The 16,576-nt window shown below is 39.9% G+C and overlaps 2 protein-coding genes across 3 annotated transcripts in view; both read right to left on the bottom strand.

The window, feature by feature from the left end:
• prkcha (protein kinase C, eta, a) overlaps nt 1-564 on the bottom strand; it is a 32,970-nt gene extending 32,406 nt beyond the window's left edge. The window contains exon 1 of the mRNA XM_066678702.1: nt 336-564. The gene's annotated coding sequence lies outside the window, so the exon portion shown is untranslated. The remainder of the gene's footprint in view (nt 1-335) is intronic.
• Nucleotides 565-2,855: 2,291 nt separating this feature from the next.
• On the bottom strand, nt 2,856-16,544 carry slc38a6 (solute carrier family 38 member 6). 2 transcript variants are annotated; one of them, XM_066679302.1, is made up of 17 exons: nt 16,373-16,544; nt 15,976-16,147; nt 14,537-14,661; nt 14,083-14,156; nt 13,306-13,358; nt 13,060-13,099; nt 12,091-12,169; nt 9,856-9,938; nt 9,621-9,679; nt 9,104-9,163; nt 8,690-8,755; nt 6,523-6,602; nt 5,432-5,532; nt 5,236-5,360; nt 4,908-5,052; nt 4,643-4,737; nt 2,856-4,540 (listed from the first exon to the last, which is right to left on the bottom strand). In XM_066679302.1, the coding sequence occupies exons 2-17, from the start codon at nt 16,075-16,077 to the stop codon at nt 4,457-4,459; spliced, it is 1,371 nt and encodes a 456-aa protein (XP_066535399.1). In that variant the 5' UTR covers nt 16,078-16,147; nt 16,373-16,544; the 3' UTR covers nt 2,856-4,456. The 2 variants fall into 2 exon arrangements, with proteins under 2 accessions (XP_066535399.1, XP_066535400.1); XM_066679303.1 differs by lacking the exons at nt 14,083-14,156; nt 15,976-16,147; nt 16,373-16,544 and having other exon boundaries at nt 14,537-14,651.
• Between the last annotated feature and the right edge of the window lie 32 nt (nt 16,545-16,576).

Below are 16,576 nucleotides of genomic sequence, written 5' to 3'. Positions count from 1 at the left end.
CACTACTGATAGTAATACTAATGTAGTAGTACTGCTGATACTCGTAAACATTTTTTATAAATATTAATACCCTACTGATAATAGTAATACTAATATAATACTACTGCTAATATTCATACTTGTACGTGCTGCTGATAGTAACATTTACGCTGTAGTACCTCTGATACTAATACAGTAGTACTGCTCATACTACCCTAGTTACGCTAAGTACTGCTAAGGCACTAGTAATGCTGACACATATAGCTTCTATAATGGGATATTACTGACAATACTAACACCGGTGCTCTGGAAACACAGTCCTGTCAAAAAGAAGTATACTTAATTCAGATACAAACTCTTTCTCTCTGCTGTAATCCTCGTGCAGTTGTTTTTTCTAAAGCTCGAGCTCCTTCATGTCCACTCCACCTGCGCCAGGTGAGCCCTCACTCCTCACGCAGGATCTAAACAACACTCCACACAAAAGAAATGGCACCCGGGCTGGACTAAAGTCCTGGCGACACTCTCTCGCTCCTCTCAAAAGTTTTTTTTTTTCACAAACACAAGAGTGCCTTTAGCTTCTGCTTTTCGGTTTCTCTGTTCCTGTTTATGGCTCATCATCACCTGCTGTGTTCTGTTACCATAACACAGAGCGCCCCACAGCGGCAGAGATCTGAAACTACAGTCACTTCAGCTTAAAGGCTAAGCACCAGCGATATGAAAGTGTCAAACAAATACAATGGAGTTTGAGTTCCTAACTTGTGTTTATTGATCGTCAGAAAACATGTTATTTCTTACTAATTGAAGGAATAAGGTTTAAAAAACCGTTGGTCCCCCCCCCCCCCCCAGCGGTGTTGGGAAACTCTAATAGGCGTCTTGCCTGTGACGTAGATGGTGGACAACAACTCTAGAAGCTGCACTTAATTTAATGCAGAATGATGAAAAGGTGTGTTGTTTTTGGCTGCAATCATTCAATGTACAGTGGGACATCTGTGAACAAATGGCCCAAAGATCCCAAAATATCCAGAAAATGGACTAAATTTGTCCACTTTAAACGGGCACTTTGGAAAGGACCCTCCGCTCACTCCGTTATCTGTAGCTCATTTCACTGGCGCTTTTCCAACAATATGGGCATGTAAGGACACCAACGAAAGGTGTTCAAGAGCCTCTGTAACATGGAGGTAAACAGGGTAAGGACACTCACTTCGCCTGTTTTAGTGGGTGTTAGTTAACGTTAGCTTGACTCGCTAAACTCGGTGGCTCAGATTATACTCGGCTACGTAGCTGCATTACGGAGGTTTATAGTGTCGGATGAATTCGAGTTCGACTTCGATCACATTTACAAGAATAACGGTACCTCTACATTTGAGTTTAGCTTATTGCTAGGCTATTGTCATGAATAATGTTGGTTATTTAGCTAGATACTGTCATAACAGTCAGTCATAACGGTGTTTTACCGCGGCGTTGTTCAGCTGTTGTCCACCAGTGACGTCACGGTTGCGTTCAAGAATTTCCGTAGCGAGCTCGGGTTTTTCCGTCAATTTAATAAAATTGTCAGTTTTAAAGCAAATTAAGCTGCTATTTTCATTTTAATTCATGCTTATATCTGTCAGTAACTACAATAATGTGAAATATTCATGGAGGTCCATTAAGTGGTGCTTAGCCTTTAAACGGCCCTTAAATTTGACCCCTGGCCTTGGATTAAAGCTCGGAAAAATAAATTCATGAACAACAAATACAACATCCTCTTTATTACAACTCTACACCTTACCCACCCCTATGTCATACCCCGCACCTCAAAAACCCTGTGAGTTGGCTTTGTTTGTAAACTAATGATGTCAGAAACACTGGATGTCTGGAACAATGCAGATTCATGGAATTTCCTCTAATTTAGCACAGGATAGATCTTAGCACATCTTAGGGGCGGGGAGGTGTGGGTGTTAGCTGTTTTGTTTGCTAAGGCGTTTTCACACTTGGACTCTTAGCATTAAAGTGGTCTCAGACTGATGAGTCATGGTTTCTATGACATATGTGAACAACTTTTCACACATGGGCTATTTCAGCACTTTTTGAGGTTACTAAAGTTACTATTCGGACAAACGTATTGGGACATATTGTTTAATAATTCAAGTCACATGGTTCATTCAGTCCAATTGCTACAGGTCTATTAAATCAAGCACCCAGTCCTGCAGTCTGTTCTAAAGAGCCCACTGAATTTAAGCATATAACTGTAATAAGATTCTAGATAAGTCTGTGAAATTCCTTCAAACCAGATATTCCACAGAAAACTGAGTGGTATTTTTGCAGATTGGAACTTTTTAGGAAGTACAGCAACTCAGTAGTGGTGTGTGTCTGTTCCAGTAATGTTACATAAAGAATTTTCTGGCAACCTCAACTGTGTCCTCGTTACAGGGTTGTAGAAATCAACTGTGCAATTCCGCAAGCAGCCTGAAGACACCAATAAAGTAGGAGAGATTCTTATGGTGCTAGAGATGCCTGCCTCTCTTCTGCATCTGCATCTCTCTCTCTCTCTCTCTCTCTCACACACACACACACACACACACACACACACACAGCATTTTTGTCTCTATAGTTGAAGGGGATTTTACATAGACTTCCATTCATTTACTGGAGACGTAACCTGACCTTAATCATAACTACTACTATCGTAACCCTAACACATTCACCTTAAAATATAACTTAAGATTAACATAACGGGGAAGTAAAGTCCCCACAATGTCAGTGTGTAAACAGATATTGGCCCCCACAATGTGATTTTTATCTTGACATTAAAAGCAAGATAAAACTAAGATGAAACTAAAACATGTCCCTAAAAGCAAATTAAACATTTACTTAAACATACACAAAGTGTTCTCTTTAATTTTTCATCAGCAAAAATACAGGAAGCATACATGTGTGGGATATTTCTTTAAAAATGACTTATTTTTATCACATAGCAAACATCCCTTAAAGTAACAGTGAATAAAATCCAAGAAAACAATCACTGATTGACCTCGTGAAAATGATGGTAGTAAGGGAACTGAGACTCAGCTCTGCTCCCATAAACATCACTTCTTCAGGATTAAAAACAAAGTGATCTCAGTTTCATTTAAGTGATATTTGTCCCCTGAGCACAGCAGCAAGAGTAGTGGACACATCTGCTGTGTCTGTCAATTATTAAGTGTGAGCGTGAGCATAGAACATACAGCAAGTGTTGTGAAAAGCAGCTAGACATGGCAAGAGTGCAGCACCACATTCAGTGTCCAACCACCTTACGGCCTTTGGAATTTACCTTCCTATGTAAACACGTTTGATATGTCCAAGCTCCTCCCATGAAGACATACTTTCCTAGTTACTCAGGTTCTCAGAGCGTTATAAATACTGATAAAAATCCCATTCGGAAACTGTGGTGCAGAAGTTAGTTTGGGGGCGGCACGGTGGAGCAGCAGGTAGCATCACAGTCACACAGCTCCAGGGACCTGGAGGTTGTGGGTTCAAGTCCTGCTCAGGGTGACTGTCTGTGAGGAGTTTAGTGTGTTCTCCCTGTGTCCATTGGGGGTTCCGGTTTCCTCCCACAAGGTGATAGGCAGACTGGCGGCTCAAAAGTGTCCATAGATGTGAATGAATGTTTGTGTGTCGCCCTGTGAAGGACTGGCGCCCCCTCCAGAGTGTGTTCCTGCCTTGCACCCAATGATTCTGGGTAGGCTCTGGACCCACCGCGACCCTGAACTGGATAAGCGGTTGATGAATGAATGAATTTAGTGTATTTTAAATGCCAGATCATATTAATTTTATTAGCTAAAAGTGTGGCTAAACCTAATTTAATGACAAGCTGGACTAGATCTGTCAAATGAGTTACAATAAAAATTAAATGCATAATTACACACCAAGTTCATTTGTGGACGATAAGCACTCAATAGCAGGCCTTTGTTTTAGTTGCTTGTAAACGTGAGTGATGCCTCCTTGTGGAGAATTGCTGCCGCGTGTTAGTGAGTGAGTAAATGAGTTACAACCATGTCATGAGGTGATTCTCATTAGCTTTGAAATATCTCATTTATGGGTGGAGTCTGGCCTGTTCAGTGTTGTTTTTATTTTATCATTAATATTGATTCAAATGGTGTTTTTTGATATATATATTTTTTAATACTATAAATCTAGTGTTGGAAAACTGTAAAACATTTCTGTATAAAATATGAGCAGCTGATCAGAAAGTATGCATTTTTACATAAAATAAGGAACCACAATAGAATCACAATTCAACATATTACCAAATCATATCTAAAGTGCACAGACGTTTGAGCTGGTCCAAGTATCCTCATTTAACACAGTACATGGGAGTTTATATCAGTCTATTCATAAACTAATCCCCTGAGAAATGCCAGGCCCCATCATGTGTGCGCTACTTTTAATACGTCCCTCAATGTTTAAAATTTGTTTTCATATGTAAAAGGCACTGTTATTAATGTGCAGGTGTCAAAGGTCAAGACATCTGTGCCCATGAAATAACAATGACACAGAGACTCAGCAAACCAACAAACACACCAAAAACAACCAGAGCTCCAGCCTGCAGAGAAAAAAAGACAAGAGTGCACGGAGAGAAACACATGTTAATTCTACATTTCATTTTCTGTCATTTTCTTATTTCAGTCTCATTATAGTCACTCACCCCCACTGAGCTGCAGGAGTTAATGGGATCAGAACTGACTCGCAGGTAAAACAAACCAGGAAATACGAAAAGCAAACAGGTGGAGGTGGTGGAACCTGTGCAAATGGACACGTAAGACAACAAACATATTTGATATAAGCTTGTATGAGGATATTTCTTTTATTCCACTTTTCAGTATTGAAAATAAATTAAAACTTGCAATAGCTTAATAACTTGCAGTACCAATTTGCTCACACGGATGTCAAAATAATTATATAGCACTCACCCACAACTCCGAAGACGTTCCTGATATCTGGTACATAAACAGCCAACAGAACCACAAGCACGAGCAGCAGAATAGTGGAGAGACAGTGAGAGAACCAGGAGAACCGTCTCTCATCCTGAAACAGCATTAACACTGCTTTACGGGCCTAGAGTAAGTGAGCGGAAATGTGGAGAGAGGGAGTGAGAGGAAATGGGGAGAGAGAGAGAGAGAAACAAGGCAAACAATCAGGTTGCTAAATAAGGACAATATTCACAAAAGCTGTAGACTTACGTATAACCCATATCTACTGACAGAGCACTTAATAATTTAATATGACTACTTGACTCACAGGGAAGTGTATGAGAGGCACAGTGAGCAGCACGGCCATCAGGATCAGCAAACGCACTGTCGTCACCAGGACGTCCCATGGCAGGTAATTGTCATACCCTAGCAACAGCTGAGAGTTCACTCTATCTGGAGAAATACAGGAACAGGTTATGGATTGATGATCACACATGATAAAAAAAACAGTTATGTTCTCTTACCATAGAAGGTGAGGTAGCCAAAGAGTGCAGACACTAAATAAACCAGGAAACTGAGAGAGATGCTGACATTCGCTACATTCTGCATCTTGCGCTTAGTGGGCCTGAAATGTGGGTGCACGTACACACACACACACACACACACACACCAAAATGCATGTTTACATGTTTTAATCAATATATACCAAAATGTTGAATTAGTGTCAGAATTGAGCAAAAACCACTTAAAAATGCAATCAGCTCCACTGTGTAGCGCTGTGAATGTGCCAAAGCAAAATGTACAGCAGGGATTGCATTTTACCTGAAAGCAGTGCTGAATTCATGCCATAATTGAAAAGCAATCACTATCCAATCACAGTCCTCTACCGAATTTGGGGCGTGGCTCTTCAAGGGTTATTAAATAAAGACTGTGTTTCAGTTCTGGGTCACTTTGAGACTCTTGTGACGGATTAACTGTGTGAGACACGCTGCTGTCCCTCAGCCAGAGGGAGGGGCGGATACACCACAACTCTTAAACGAGAACGTGCTTCTCATTGGCCGTCACATTTATTAAGCAGCCAGAGTTCGCTGGCCTTCATTCAGACTATATTCCATTCTGTGATGACGATAAAACTGACTGACATTAAGAATCAAAGTAATTCTTTATACATAAATATCACATTAGATACGCCCCTGGCATCCATGAACCACAGACTAGAACCCTTGAAAAAACATGCCCCAAACTCAGTAGAGGACTGTGATTGAATGGTGATTGCTTTTCAATTGTGGCACGAATTCAACACTGATCTCAGCTGAAAAACAATCCCTGCTGTACATTTTGCTTTGGCACATTCACAGCATTTTTGATTACATTTGTACATGATTTGTGTACAATTCTTATTTTTTTTTAAATGGAAATCAACACATCAGACAGAGACACAGAAACTGACAAACACAGTCAGACAGAGAGAAAAGGCAGATCTGCTTTCTGTGTGTGCATTATTTAAAAGCTGTGACCTGGTAGGGCAGCATCCTCACACTATAATGCTTTCATTCCTTTAAAACAACTGGATTAATATCATTGTGTAAACACTGAATCTGAGGGTTATACTGACCGCTTTAGTTCACAGTAAATTGGTAGAACAGCAGTGTGGCACAGAAATGAGAAGGCCATGGTGGGAATCGCGTAGGCACTCTATAAAACACACACAGATGTTAATGTACACATTTATCCATATTCCTTTATCATCATGACAGATCAGAAATCTATATCAGCATCACTTGTAATAATATGACAACACCGTCATCATGAACACTACCATTTCAAATGATTATTTTTGTGTGAGTGACTTATTGAATATTTTAATGTGATATTTTTGCTCCATATGATTTAAGATCACCCTGAAAACAGATTATCAGTCAAATTATGACTACATTAAGAAATGTTTCTGTCATGCCCTCGTCCTGTCATGTCTGTTTTCCCCGCCATGTGCTCTCTCAGCACATGGCTCTGTTTGTTGTTGTCCATGTCTCCACCCTTGTCCCGCCTTCTTTCCTCCTCGTTGTCAGTGTCCTCGTCAGTGTCGTTTGTAATCCTGCCCCTTCATTATTAGTCTCAGGTGTCCTTGTGTGTATTTAAGTCCCCTTCTCTCACTTCCTCTTGTCGGACATTTCACCTTTGTAGTGTTTCGTATCCAGTTGTTTCATTTCTAATGTCATAGTCGTATCGCTCCCTTCAGTCTGTCTGTTCCTCGTTTTTGTCTCGTCCGTTCCTCGCTTCGTTTCCTCTGTCGTTGTTTTGTTTCTCTGTCATCATTGAGTCTCAAGTCTGTCTGTTTCTGCTTTTCCTCGCTTTGGTTTTTGCTCAAGTCTCTGTCTCTGTTTCGTTATATTTTGTAAATAAAAGTAACTGTGTTTTAGCGTGTGCGTCCGTCTCCATCAGTCCGCCCTCCCTGATCCTGAAAGTTTTCCTTAATAAGTACTACATTTGGGCCTGCAGTCTTCATTAGACAAACTACCAAATACATTCCTAGGGATTTTATCATAGCGCTGCTGTGTCTGATCCACTAGAACCAGCACCACACACATAAACACACCATCACCACAACAGTGTTACTGCAGCTCACCATCCAAATAATATCTGCTCTTGGTGTTCCTGTGGGGGTGGGCAACCAAACTAGTTAGCAAAAAAGGAGACAGACTGTATGTAACTGAAGAACTACAAACTACTCCCGTATGGTCAGTGAAGCCGACAGGACTTGCACAGAGGACCTATTTAACAACCTCTTCATATAGAACCATTCATTCATTCATTATCTGTAACCCCTTATCCAGTTCAGGGTCGCGGTGGGTCCAGAGCCTACCTGGAATCATTGGTCGCAAGGCAGGAATACACCCTGGAGGGGGCACCAGTCCTTCACAGGGCAACACACACACATTCACTCACACCTACAGACACTTTTGAGTCCAATCCACCTACCACCGTGTGTTTTAGGACTGTGGGAGGAAACCGGAGCACCCAGAGGAAACCCACACAGACACAGGGAGAACACACCACACTCCTCACAGACAGTCACCCGGAGGAAACCCACGCAGACACAGGGAGAACACACCACACTCCTCACAGACAGTCACCCGGAGGAAACCCACACAGACACAGGGAGAACACACCACACTCCTCACAGACAGTGACCCGGAGGAAACCCACGCAGACACAGGGAGAACACACCACACTCCTCATAGACAGGCACCCGGAGGAAACCCATGCGGACACAGGGAGAACACACCACACTCCTCACAGACAGTCACCTGGAGCGGGAATCGAACCCACAACCTCCAGGTCCCTGGAGCTGTGTGACTACGACACTACCTGCTGCGCCACCATATAGAACCGTGCCGCCCCATATAGATAAATGTATATGCTGATCTAAAGATTGTCTGAATATTTATAAAGGAAACACAAGCATTTACAACTTTTCTGTCATCTCTGACCACAATTTGAACTAATGACACAGATGCACTTGAGAAGGCTAAAGTCTAAAGTGTGTAACATTGTGAAAGAGAAACAAACTGATCATATTACTTTCTGAAAGGAAAAATATAACAAGTTGTTGGAAACATAAACACACCTTATCCTTTTCTCACACAGATGCAGAGGTATGAGATATGATGAGACAATGAGATCATACTAAGCCTAATATTATTGTCTCTGGCAGCCCTGCTGTGTGTATTATTAATAAAAACATGGTTACTTAGCAGCACAGTCCATTCAGATCCACTCACTTTACTGGAGAAGACGAAGAGACGAGCTATACAGTCTGAGGACGAGTTCGAGGAATTTGTGCTTTCCTAAAATGTATATTAAAAAGAACAAAAACTCATTACTCATAAACTACAGTATAAATTCACTAAAGATGGTGTGCCTCAGTGATTTTCCATCAGGATAAAGATTGTGATATGAAATAAAATCACAGTAACAATCTACAGAGAATATACTAATAAACAAATATTAATAAATGACTTACTAATTAATCACAGTAATAATAATAATAAAATAAGCTGGTCATTAAACAATGCAATGGGGATTAATCAGACAACAGAAGAAATCATGTAGTAATAATTCATGTGTTTATCTATTAAGCTGATGTTCATTTGTCCACTTTGGTCCAGAGATGTCTGCGGCAGTGTTGTCATTACCATGCTGACAGTGGAGTTGATGGGTAAAGGGCAGGGGATGGACCACTTCTTTACCACCACCTGAAAATAATACACACACATGGAAAAAAAATGCTTTCATTTTTCTGCTAAGCAACTGCACATAAACAAACTGATACATTTCATTCTAGAAAGCCCTGCATTGTTCTAGAACTCTCTGCAACCATTCTAGAACACACTATAGTCTGTTCTTGATTTTCTTAAATTCCTGTCTTGGATTCTCCACATCCCATTCTAGAAACCTATACATTTCATTTCAGAAGAGCTCCATACAGCCTCTTTGAAAACTGTACACACTGTGTTCATAAACCCTCTACACTCTGTCCTAGAACCCTTTACACTCTCTTCTAGAGACTTGTACATGTTCTAGAACATAGTTCAGTATGTAATAAATAGCTCTTCAGCTGTTTCTATAAAGTTAAGAGTCTTAAATACAAAATCCTACTTTCTGAAATAATCCCCTTGCTTAAATTACGTGATTGACAAAGAAAATATTCACCACTACAGCAAAGAACAGCATGAAGAAAAACGATAGGCTGCTGGTATAACCAAGGAAACCTGCAAGAAAAATACAGCCAAGAACACACATGCTTCATTCAATTCAGTGTTTTAAATATGTGGGGACAATACAAATGAATAAGATTATGATTACAGTTCCTGCATGCCATCGAATGTAAGTGTAGTAAATTAGTTAATGTTCACACTGGTGACATATTATAATGATGTAAACTTACCAATCTTTGGCAGAAGGGCAAGAGGTAGCACCACACACACAGTCACCAGAATCAACAAGATTACACCATCTTCATACCACACACTGAGACAGAGAGAAAGATATAGTGCAAGAATAAGAGCTTTCTAACTACATTCTTTGGGAGCCTAAGCCTTTTACTCTGCTGTATTTCATTAGAGTGATCTTACAGTGTTCTGTACTCAATACTGTACACACACACATTCCTAAGACAACAGAGTCCATATGTTTTGGTACGACAAAGTCTTTGTTTTTCATTCTCTCTCATGCATGGGTTTCTCTCTCTCTCATACATGGGCCTTCTCAATCTCCACAACACAAAGCAATTACACGATTCAGCATCTTCCACTAAAGAAAGCAAATCAATCCCTGTCTCTTCTCCCCTACTGAGCAAACCATGACAAGCAGTGGTAATTTTGACAGGATGATGCAGTGGCAAAATAATGAGCATGTGTGTTCTCTTCTTCTCCCACAGAACCAGCACCCTCCACTGCATGAACCAACCATATTTCCAAACTGAGGTGACCACTAATGTTTTCCAAACATCGCAGCATGTCTCCCGCTCACAGACAAAACCAGTCAGATACAAAATTAAAGAAATGATAAATTCAGGGCGGCACGTTGGCGCAGCTGGTAGTGTCGCAGTCACACAGCTCCAGGGGCCTGGAGGTTGTGGGTTCGATTCCCGCTCCGGGTGGCTGTCTGTGAGGAGTGTGGTGTGTTCTCCCCGTGTTCGCGTGGGTTTCCTCCGGGTGACTGTCTGTGAGGAGTGTGGTGTGTTCTCCCCGTGTCCGCGTGGGTTTCCTCCGGGTGACTGTCTGTGAGGAGTGTGGTGTGTTCTCCCTGTGTCCGCGTGGGTTTCCTCCGGGTGCTCCGGTTTCCTCCCGCAGTCCAAAAACACATGTTGGTAGGTGGATTGGTGACTCAAAAGTGTCCGTAGGTGTGAGTTTGTGAGTGAATGTGTGAGTGTGTGTGTGTTGCCCTGTGAAGGACTGGCGCCCCCTCCAGGGTGTATTCCTGCCTTGCGCCCAATGATTCCAGGTAGGCTCTGGACCCACCGTGACCCTGAATTGGATAAGAGGTTACAGATAATGGATGGATGGATGGATGATAAATTCAGGTTAAGACTAGAACCAAACAGATACATCCCTTGTGCTGAGAGACATCCAGAACAACAAGAGTAGATCTGGAGTGTTGTGTAATCAAGAACAAAGCATTAAAAAAACGGACAAATGGAAACTAGAATTAAACGTCAATGAAACACATACAACACACAGGCACCATTTACATTACAAGCTTCATTAATCGATTCAGATCTTGAAATGGCATGTGTGTGAACATTGATATGTTTAAGCAGTGTCTTCCCAAACGGGTCCCCAAGCCCTGTGTAGTGCAAAATGTAAGTCCTAATATATACTGGTTTCTACAGACAGTTATTACAAGCATGGCTCCTTTTATATCATTCGGTGCATTATTTTGTAATAGAAGCTGCAGTTTCATCACCTGCTCAGTGCATTATGTATAGGCAGGACAGAGCCATTGGAGACACAACCTGCATGTCACTGCCAGAGCTGACATATGACCACAGCACTAAGCACATGAATGTCTGACAAAAAGACTTGTCAAATCCGATCTGACTTTTCACATTTAAAAGAAAAAGACTGAATAACTTCAGCCTGGTTTTTGTGAACGTTTCCATAAAGATTTTGCAAAAAGACTGAGAATAGAACAAATGATTCTCAACAGGAGGTGGAAAGACTCAGATTGTAAGAAGAAAGAAGAGATGGAGAACATAATGTAGGTGCGTAATTTCAGATTAAATGTTAGCCCTAGAAAAGCATTTTTACAGCTTTAGAAAAAAAACAAAATGACATTCAGAACTCTACAAAGAGTTCTACAATGGAATACAGAGAGTTCCAGGGCCATTTGAGTAAAGAATTCTAGAACTCAAATAAAGCTAGAATTAGAGCCTGAAGAGTTCCAAAAGAGAATATACAGAGCTCTAGAAGAGGAAGCAGAATTTGGAGGGGGGGGGGTGTTCTACAGTAGCATACAGAGAGTTGTAAATCAGAATGAAGAATGTAAAGTTCTAGAACAGAAGTGAAAGTATAAGAACAGAATGTGAATTATTCGAAGAGAATTCAAGAACATAACTCAGATCTAGAACAGCATGTAGAAAGTTCTAGAATTCATTGCTTGTTCTGGAAAAATAACTTACTCAGAGGTCTCTGTTCTAAGGAAGCTGCGAATGGTGGCTGGAAGTTCAGACTTTAATATGAACATGTAGGAGGCCATAGCTGTGGAACATTAGAGAGAACATAGAAAACCACCTGAAACATTAATTAGGTAATTTTTATGATAATTCTATTTTTCTTTGATTCTGCTTTTATTTTCATTTCATATTTCAGTGTTCATTGATTTGACAGTGTGTCCCATCACTGACATCAATAAATCATAAGAAAAAAAAGACAGAGAAGAGGAGTTACAGTTTTTGGGCTCATAAAAGGGACTGATCTAGCCAGGCTCCATCAATGTTCTTTCATAGTTACTGTTGCTAAGTTGGACAAACTTTACTTGTACAACTCCCAAAAGGGACATAATATCCCCTTTTCTACAAGTGAATATAATTTCTGGGGTCTTCATGAAAGGGCTGTGACATGATTTATTCAAAATAACACAAGGATCAAACAATACAGCGATGTTCAATCCATGCCTAAACAGCCCCGTTCAGGGCGGCCAGTTGCAGCACCTCAAAAATGAGAATGAGCTACAGCTCAGTTCAGTACAAAAGCCCAGGAGTGAGGAGCAAGGAGCAGAACCTCTGCTTTTAGTAGCCATTTTGTCTTAGTTTCTTTCTTCTCTGCTTTTGTTTTACCCATATTTAAAGAGTAATAATTTTTTTGTGCCCATTGTGTTTGTTTTGCTTTTTACACCCCCCCCCCCAACTTCATCTCAGAGTTTGTGCATTTGTAGTCACTAGTCACACCTGTTACTCACATGGATGTGCGAATGCACCAAAGTTTTTTGTTTTTTTTTAATTTGATAAAATGTCCCCTTTAAATTAATCATATTTAGAGGAAATTTAACCATGCTTCAGAAGATTGTGGAGTAGGTTATTATACACACTTAGTAAGATGTGTTAGAGGAGTTAAAAAAATTCAGGAATTAAAAACAAATTCATCCTTACCGCCAATGTTCTGGATGAGAATGGTACAGGCCACCAGGACCTTGAGGTTAAAAAAAAAAAACCACACACATAATATAAAGAATATAAGTATCGTGGGGGGGAAATCGTTCTGTCATTTCACATTTCTGTCTAAAATTACTCTATAAATAACAAAAACAATTTTCTCTTAAACCTGTTTGACATGTGAAATTCCGTTCAAAAATGTAATCAGTATTTTTTAACAATATTAAAAGGAAGATAACTCACCTTTCCAGCTTTGTCAAAGGCTTTCTCTCCCAGAGCTTCATATGAGTTCAAACCTACACAGAAACAGACCAAGACATACACACACAAAGAAATAAAAACATAAATAAATTAATAAATACATAAATAAACATACACACATGCACACACACACACAGAGGGGAACACGGTGAAGAAATATAAAAATTAAGGCTTTAAGCAACACAGAATTAATAACGCCACCATTGTATTTTTAAATACAATTTCTAGTTTGACCCTTTGGCCCATCTGTAGTTATGAGTGCACAGATGGAGCTAATGAGCTGCAGGTTATTCTTTCTCTTTTTAAATCCTTTACAGAAGAGTGGAGCCTTTTGCTGCAGCTAAAGGGGAACAAACTCAGAAATATCCTCCACTTCAGAAGAAACATCTGAGTGGCTTAAAAAAAATGCTGGCCATTGTTAGACTACAGACATCTCCACAGGACAGTGACTGAAACGACTGTTTAGGCCGAATTAATCTCTCTGTGGTCAGAAAAATATAAATGTTTTCTCATTTCAGACCGAAAACCAGAGATGCGCTTTATGATAGTTCCTCTGCTCCCTCTATCGCAGCAGGGAAAGTGTTTGCAATCACTATTTTTCATAATCACCCTTGAAAAGATATGTTGCCTTCAGATTTGGACAAAAAAACATAACTTAAATATGGAAAAGGTGTTAGAAACAGACTCAAAGTGAAAACAGACACTTAACCAGGTTCCTGGTTACTGATGTTGAGTGTATTAGTGTTCAGTTACTGTTACCTGTGCGATCACACAGTGTGAGTAGGAGATGGATGGAATAGGAAGCCAGACTGGACACCAGCAACAACAACACACTACATGAAACACACACTGGTTAACAGAATGGCTTCATGCATCCACAGAAACAAATAATGCTGACATTTAGGTGATATTTATATTTTTATATTCGTCTCTGTATCAGCATTGGAAAATATGCACAAGAAAAATATTGCATACACAAGATTTCAATTTAACAAATAATTCTTACAATTTAACAAAAATGTCACCTCAGTTTATGAAATGCTTCTGAAATAATAATTTATTAAACTCAAGGGAATGAGATGAGTCAATATTCTGAGATGTGATAAAGAATAACTTAGTTAAAGGAATATTTTTATTATGTTATTTTAATGACATTTTAAGCAGTTAAAAAAAAAAAAGTATTGCATGTAAAAGCAGTGCTTTTGGGTCTCACATGAAGCTGATGATGCCTGTGTTGGCCATGGCATATGCCAGCCCCAGTATCCCACTCCCCATAATTGCATTCATCAGATTAAACACAGACGAGGAAAACGAGGCTCCACCAGACACCCGCACACCCTGAAAGAGAGCAGAGGGCAGAAAGAAGTAGAGAGAGAGAGAGAGAGAAAGAAAGAGAGGGGGGGGGGGGTTTATATGAATTACGTCACATTTGATTAATATTTTTAATATTACATATGGCTCTTTAAAAATGAGAATGATATGTATTTGATTTTAAACTAGTGCAGTTTGTGTGTGTGTGTGTTGTGTTTGTCATGAAGCTATTACACACATCCTTCATTAAGACAAGAAGTGTCCTTCACCCCACTGAGTGTTTTAAAGAGACTATGGGCCCTTTGCTGATGAGTAAATGTAAACATGAGTGATTATGTCCACTCTGCTGCTGTGTGAGAATCCTCACCATTGATTTATGTGCTTTTACTCAGATCTTAATTCATTTCTGACATGGTAACTTTTTAAGATTTTGCCCCTAATTTTACATGATAATAGTAATTACAATCTATGCATAGTATGTATAGGCCCTATATTTATTATTATTATGTTATTGTGCATAATGTTAAATTATGTGAGGTCTGAAAACGAAAGAACTGTTCATAATTAGTTCCTATGTTTTATTTACTTGGTTATTCAAAATACATTTGATTCAGCTCCACAGTTCTCATTAACATGATGTTTCTCCACTTTGGTGTCAACACACACACGCGCACCGTGAAAATGAAAGAGTCAGCAGAAGTTCTCAGGACAAGCATGTGATCACACACACCACACACTCAGCAGCTGATTAAAACTTTGGGAACATTCAGAGAAACATGTACTACAGCATTTTCTGTTGTCAATTCTGTTGACATTTTTAAACCAACAATAGATTACAATCTACACAGGAGGCTTGTTTGCAAATTGTTACCATTTCTCAGTGTTTCTACACTCACTGTTTATATTATTAGCTCCACTGGCCACATGCATGCTGTAGTTTTTCAGTTCTGCAGATACAGATTAAAGTCCATCAGTTGCTCTGTTCTTTAATGGTCAGGACCCCGACAATACCTTCACAGAGGAGGTATTATTTGACATGTGGATAATTCTCAGCTCATCTTTGGCTGTACAGTTTTTGTTAGTCATCCTCTAGATCCCTCATCAGTGGTCACTGAATGCTGTTTACAGAATGCTATTGGATGGACATTTTCAGTTGATGGATTATTCTCAGTCCAGGGGTTGGGACAGAGGAGTTCAAAAAGCATGGCAAGCAATAGATGGACTTCAGCGTTTAATTGTAAAACAACAAATTGACCCCGAATGGTTGGAGGGCTGATAAACTGGACAGTGAGTGCAGATACAAGGTTATGTAATGTTGGGTGATTAGTGTGTGTGAGTCACCTGAGACAGCATTGGTGTAGTTTCTTCATCATCATTATCATCTCTCTCTGGCTCATCTCCATTCACTACCTGGATACTCGTATTCACTCTGTCCTTACTCATTGGCCTTGTCTCACTCTTTCCTCCTTCTCTTTCTTTGGCAAAAATTGAACAGATGTGTCTGCTTGGACTACTACATAAAAAATAAATAAATAAAAAGTGGAACATTTTCAGACAACACAATTAACTACAGTGCTCAAAGAAAAAGTACAGGTCTTTTTCCCTTTCCATCATTGTTTTCATTTTTTCTTTTAGTCTCTTCTAACTCTTTCATTATCTCTCTCGTTCCCTTCATTCTCTCAACACTTTTCTGTCATTTTTCTCCTTTCTTCCCCCACCCTTCCCTTGCTCTCTTTACCTTTACTTCCTCCTTTCTTCTTTTTCTCTGTCTGCTCCGTTCACATTTAAAGATTTTATGTCCGATGAAAGTGCTGTTTCCTCCTCTTTTCTTTCGGTTCTCTTCACTCTCCAATCTCTCTCCGTTTCTCCTGTGTTCTTTTTCCTTTCATCTCCCCTCTCTCTCTCTCTCTCTCTCTCACTCTCTGCTTTTATTTATCATGTG

Source organism: Hoplias malabaricus, chromosome 8, assembly GCF_029633855.1.
Source record: "Hoplias malabaricus isolate fHopMal1 chromosome 8, fHopMal1.hap1, whole genome shotgun sequence".
Classification (NCBI taxonomy): domain Eukaryota; kingdom Metazoa; phylum Chordata; class Actinopteri; order Characiformes; family Erythrinidae; genus Hoplias; species Hoplias malabaricus.
The sequence above is the reverse complement of the archived record's forward strand: the minus strand, read 5'-3'. Positions and strand labels throughout refer to the sequence as shown.

Coding starts and splice junctions, on each gene's coding strand:
- slc38a6 (XM_066679302.1), bottom strand. CDS start 16,077: ATGAGTAAGGACAGAGTGAATACGAGTATCCAGGTAGTGAATGGAGAT. Junction 13,359..14,082: donor CACACTGTGTGATCGCACAG/GTAACAGTAACT, acceptor GTTTCTGTGTAG/GTTTGAACTCATATGAAGCT. Junction 12,170..13,059: donor TCTCATCCAGAACATTGGCG/GTAAGGATGAAT, acceptor AATGTTCCACAG/CTATGGCCTCCTACATGTTC.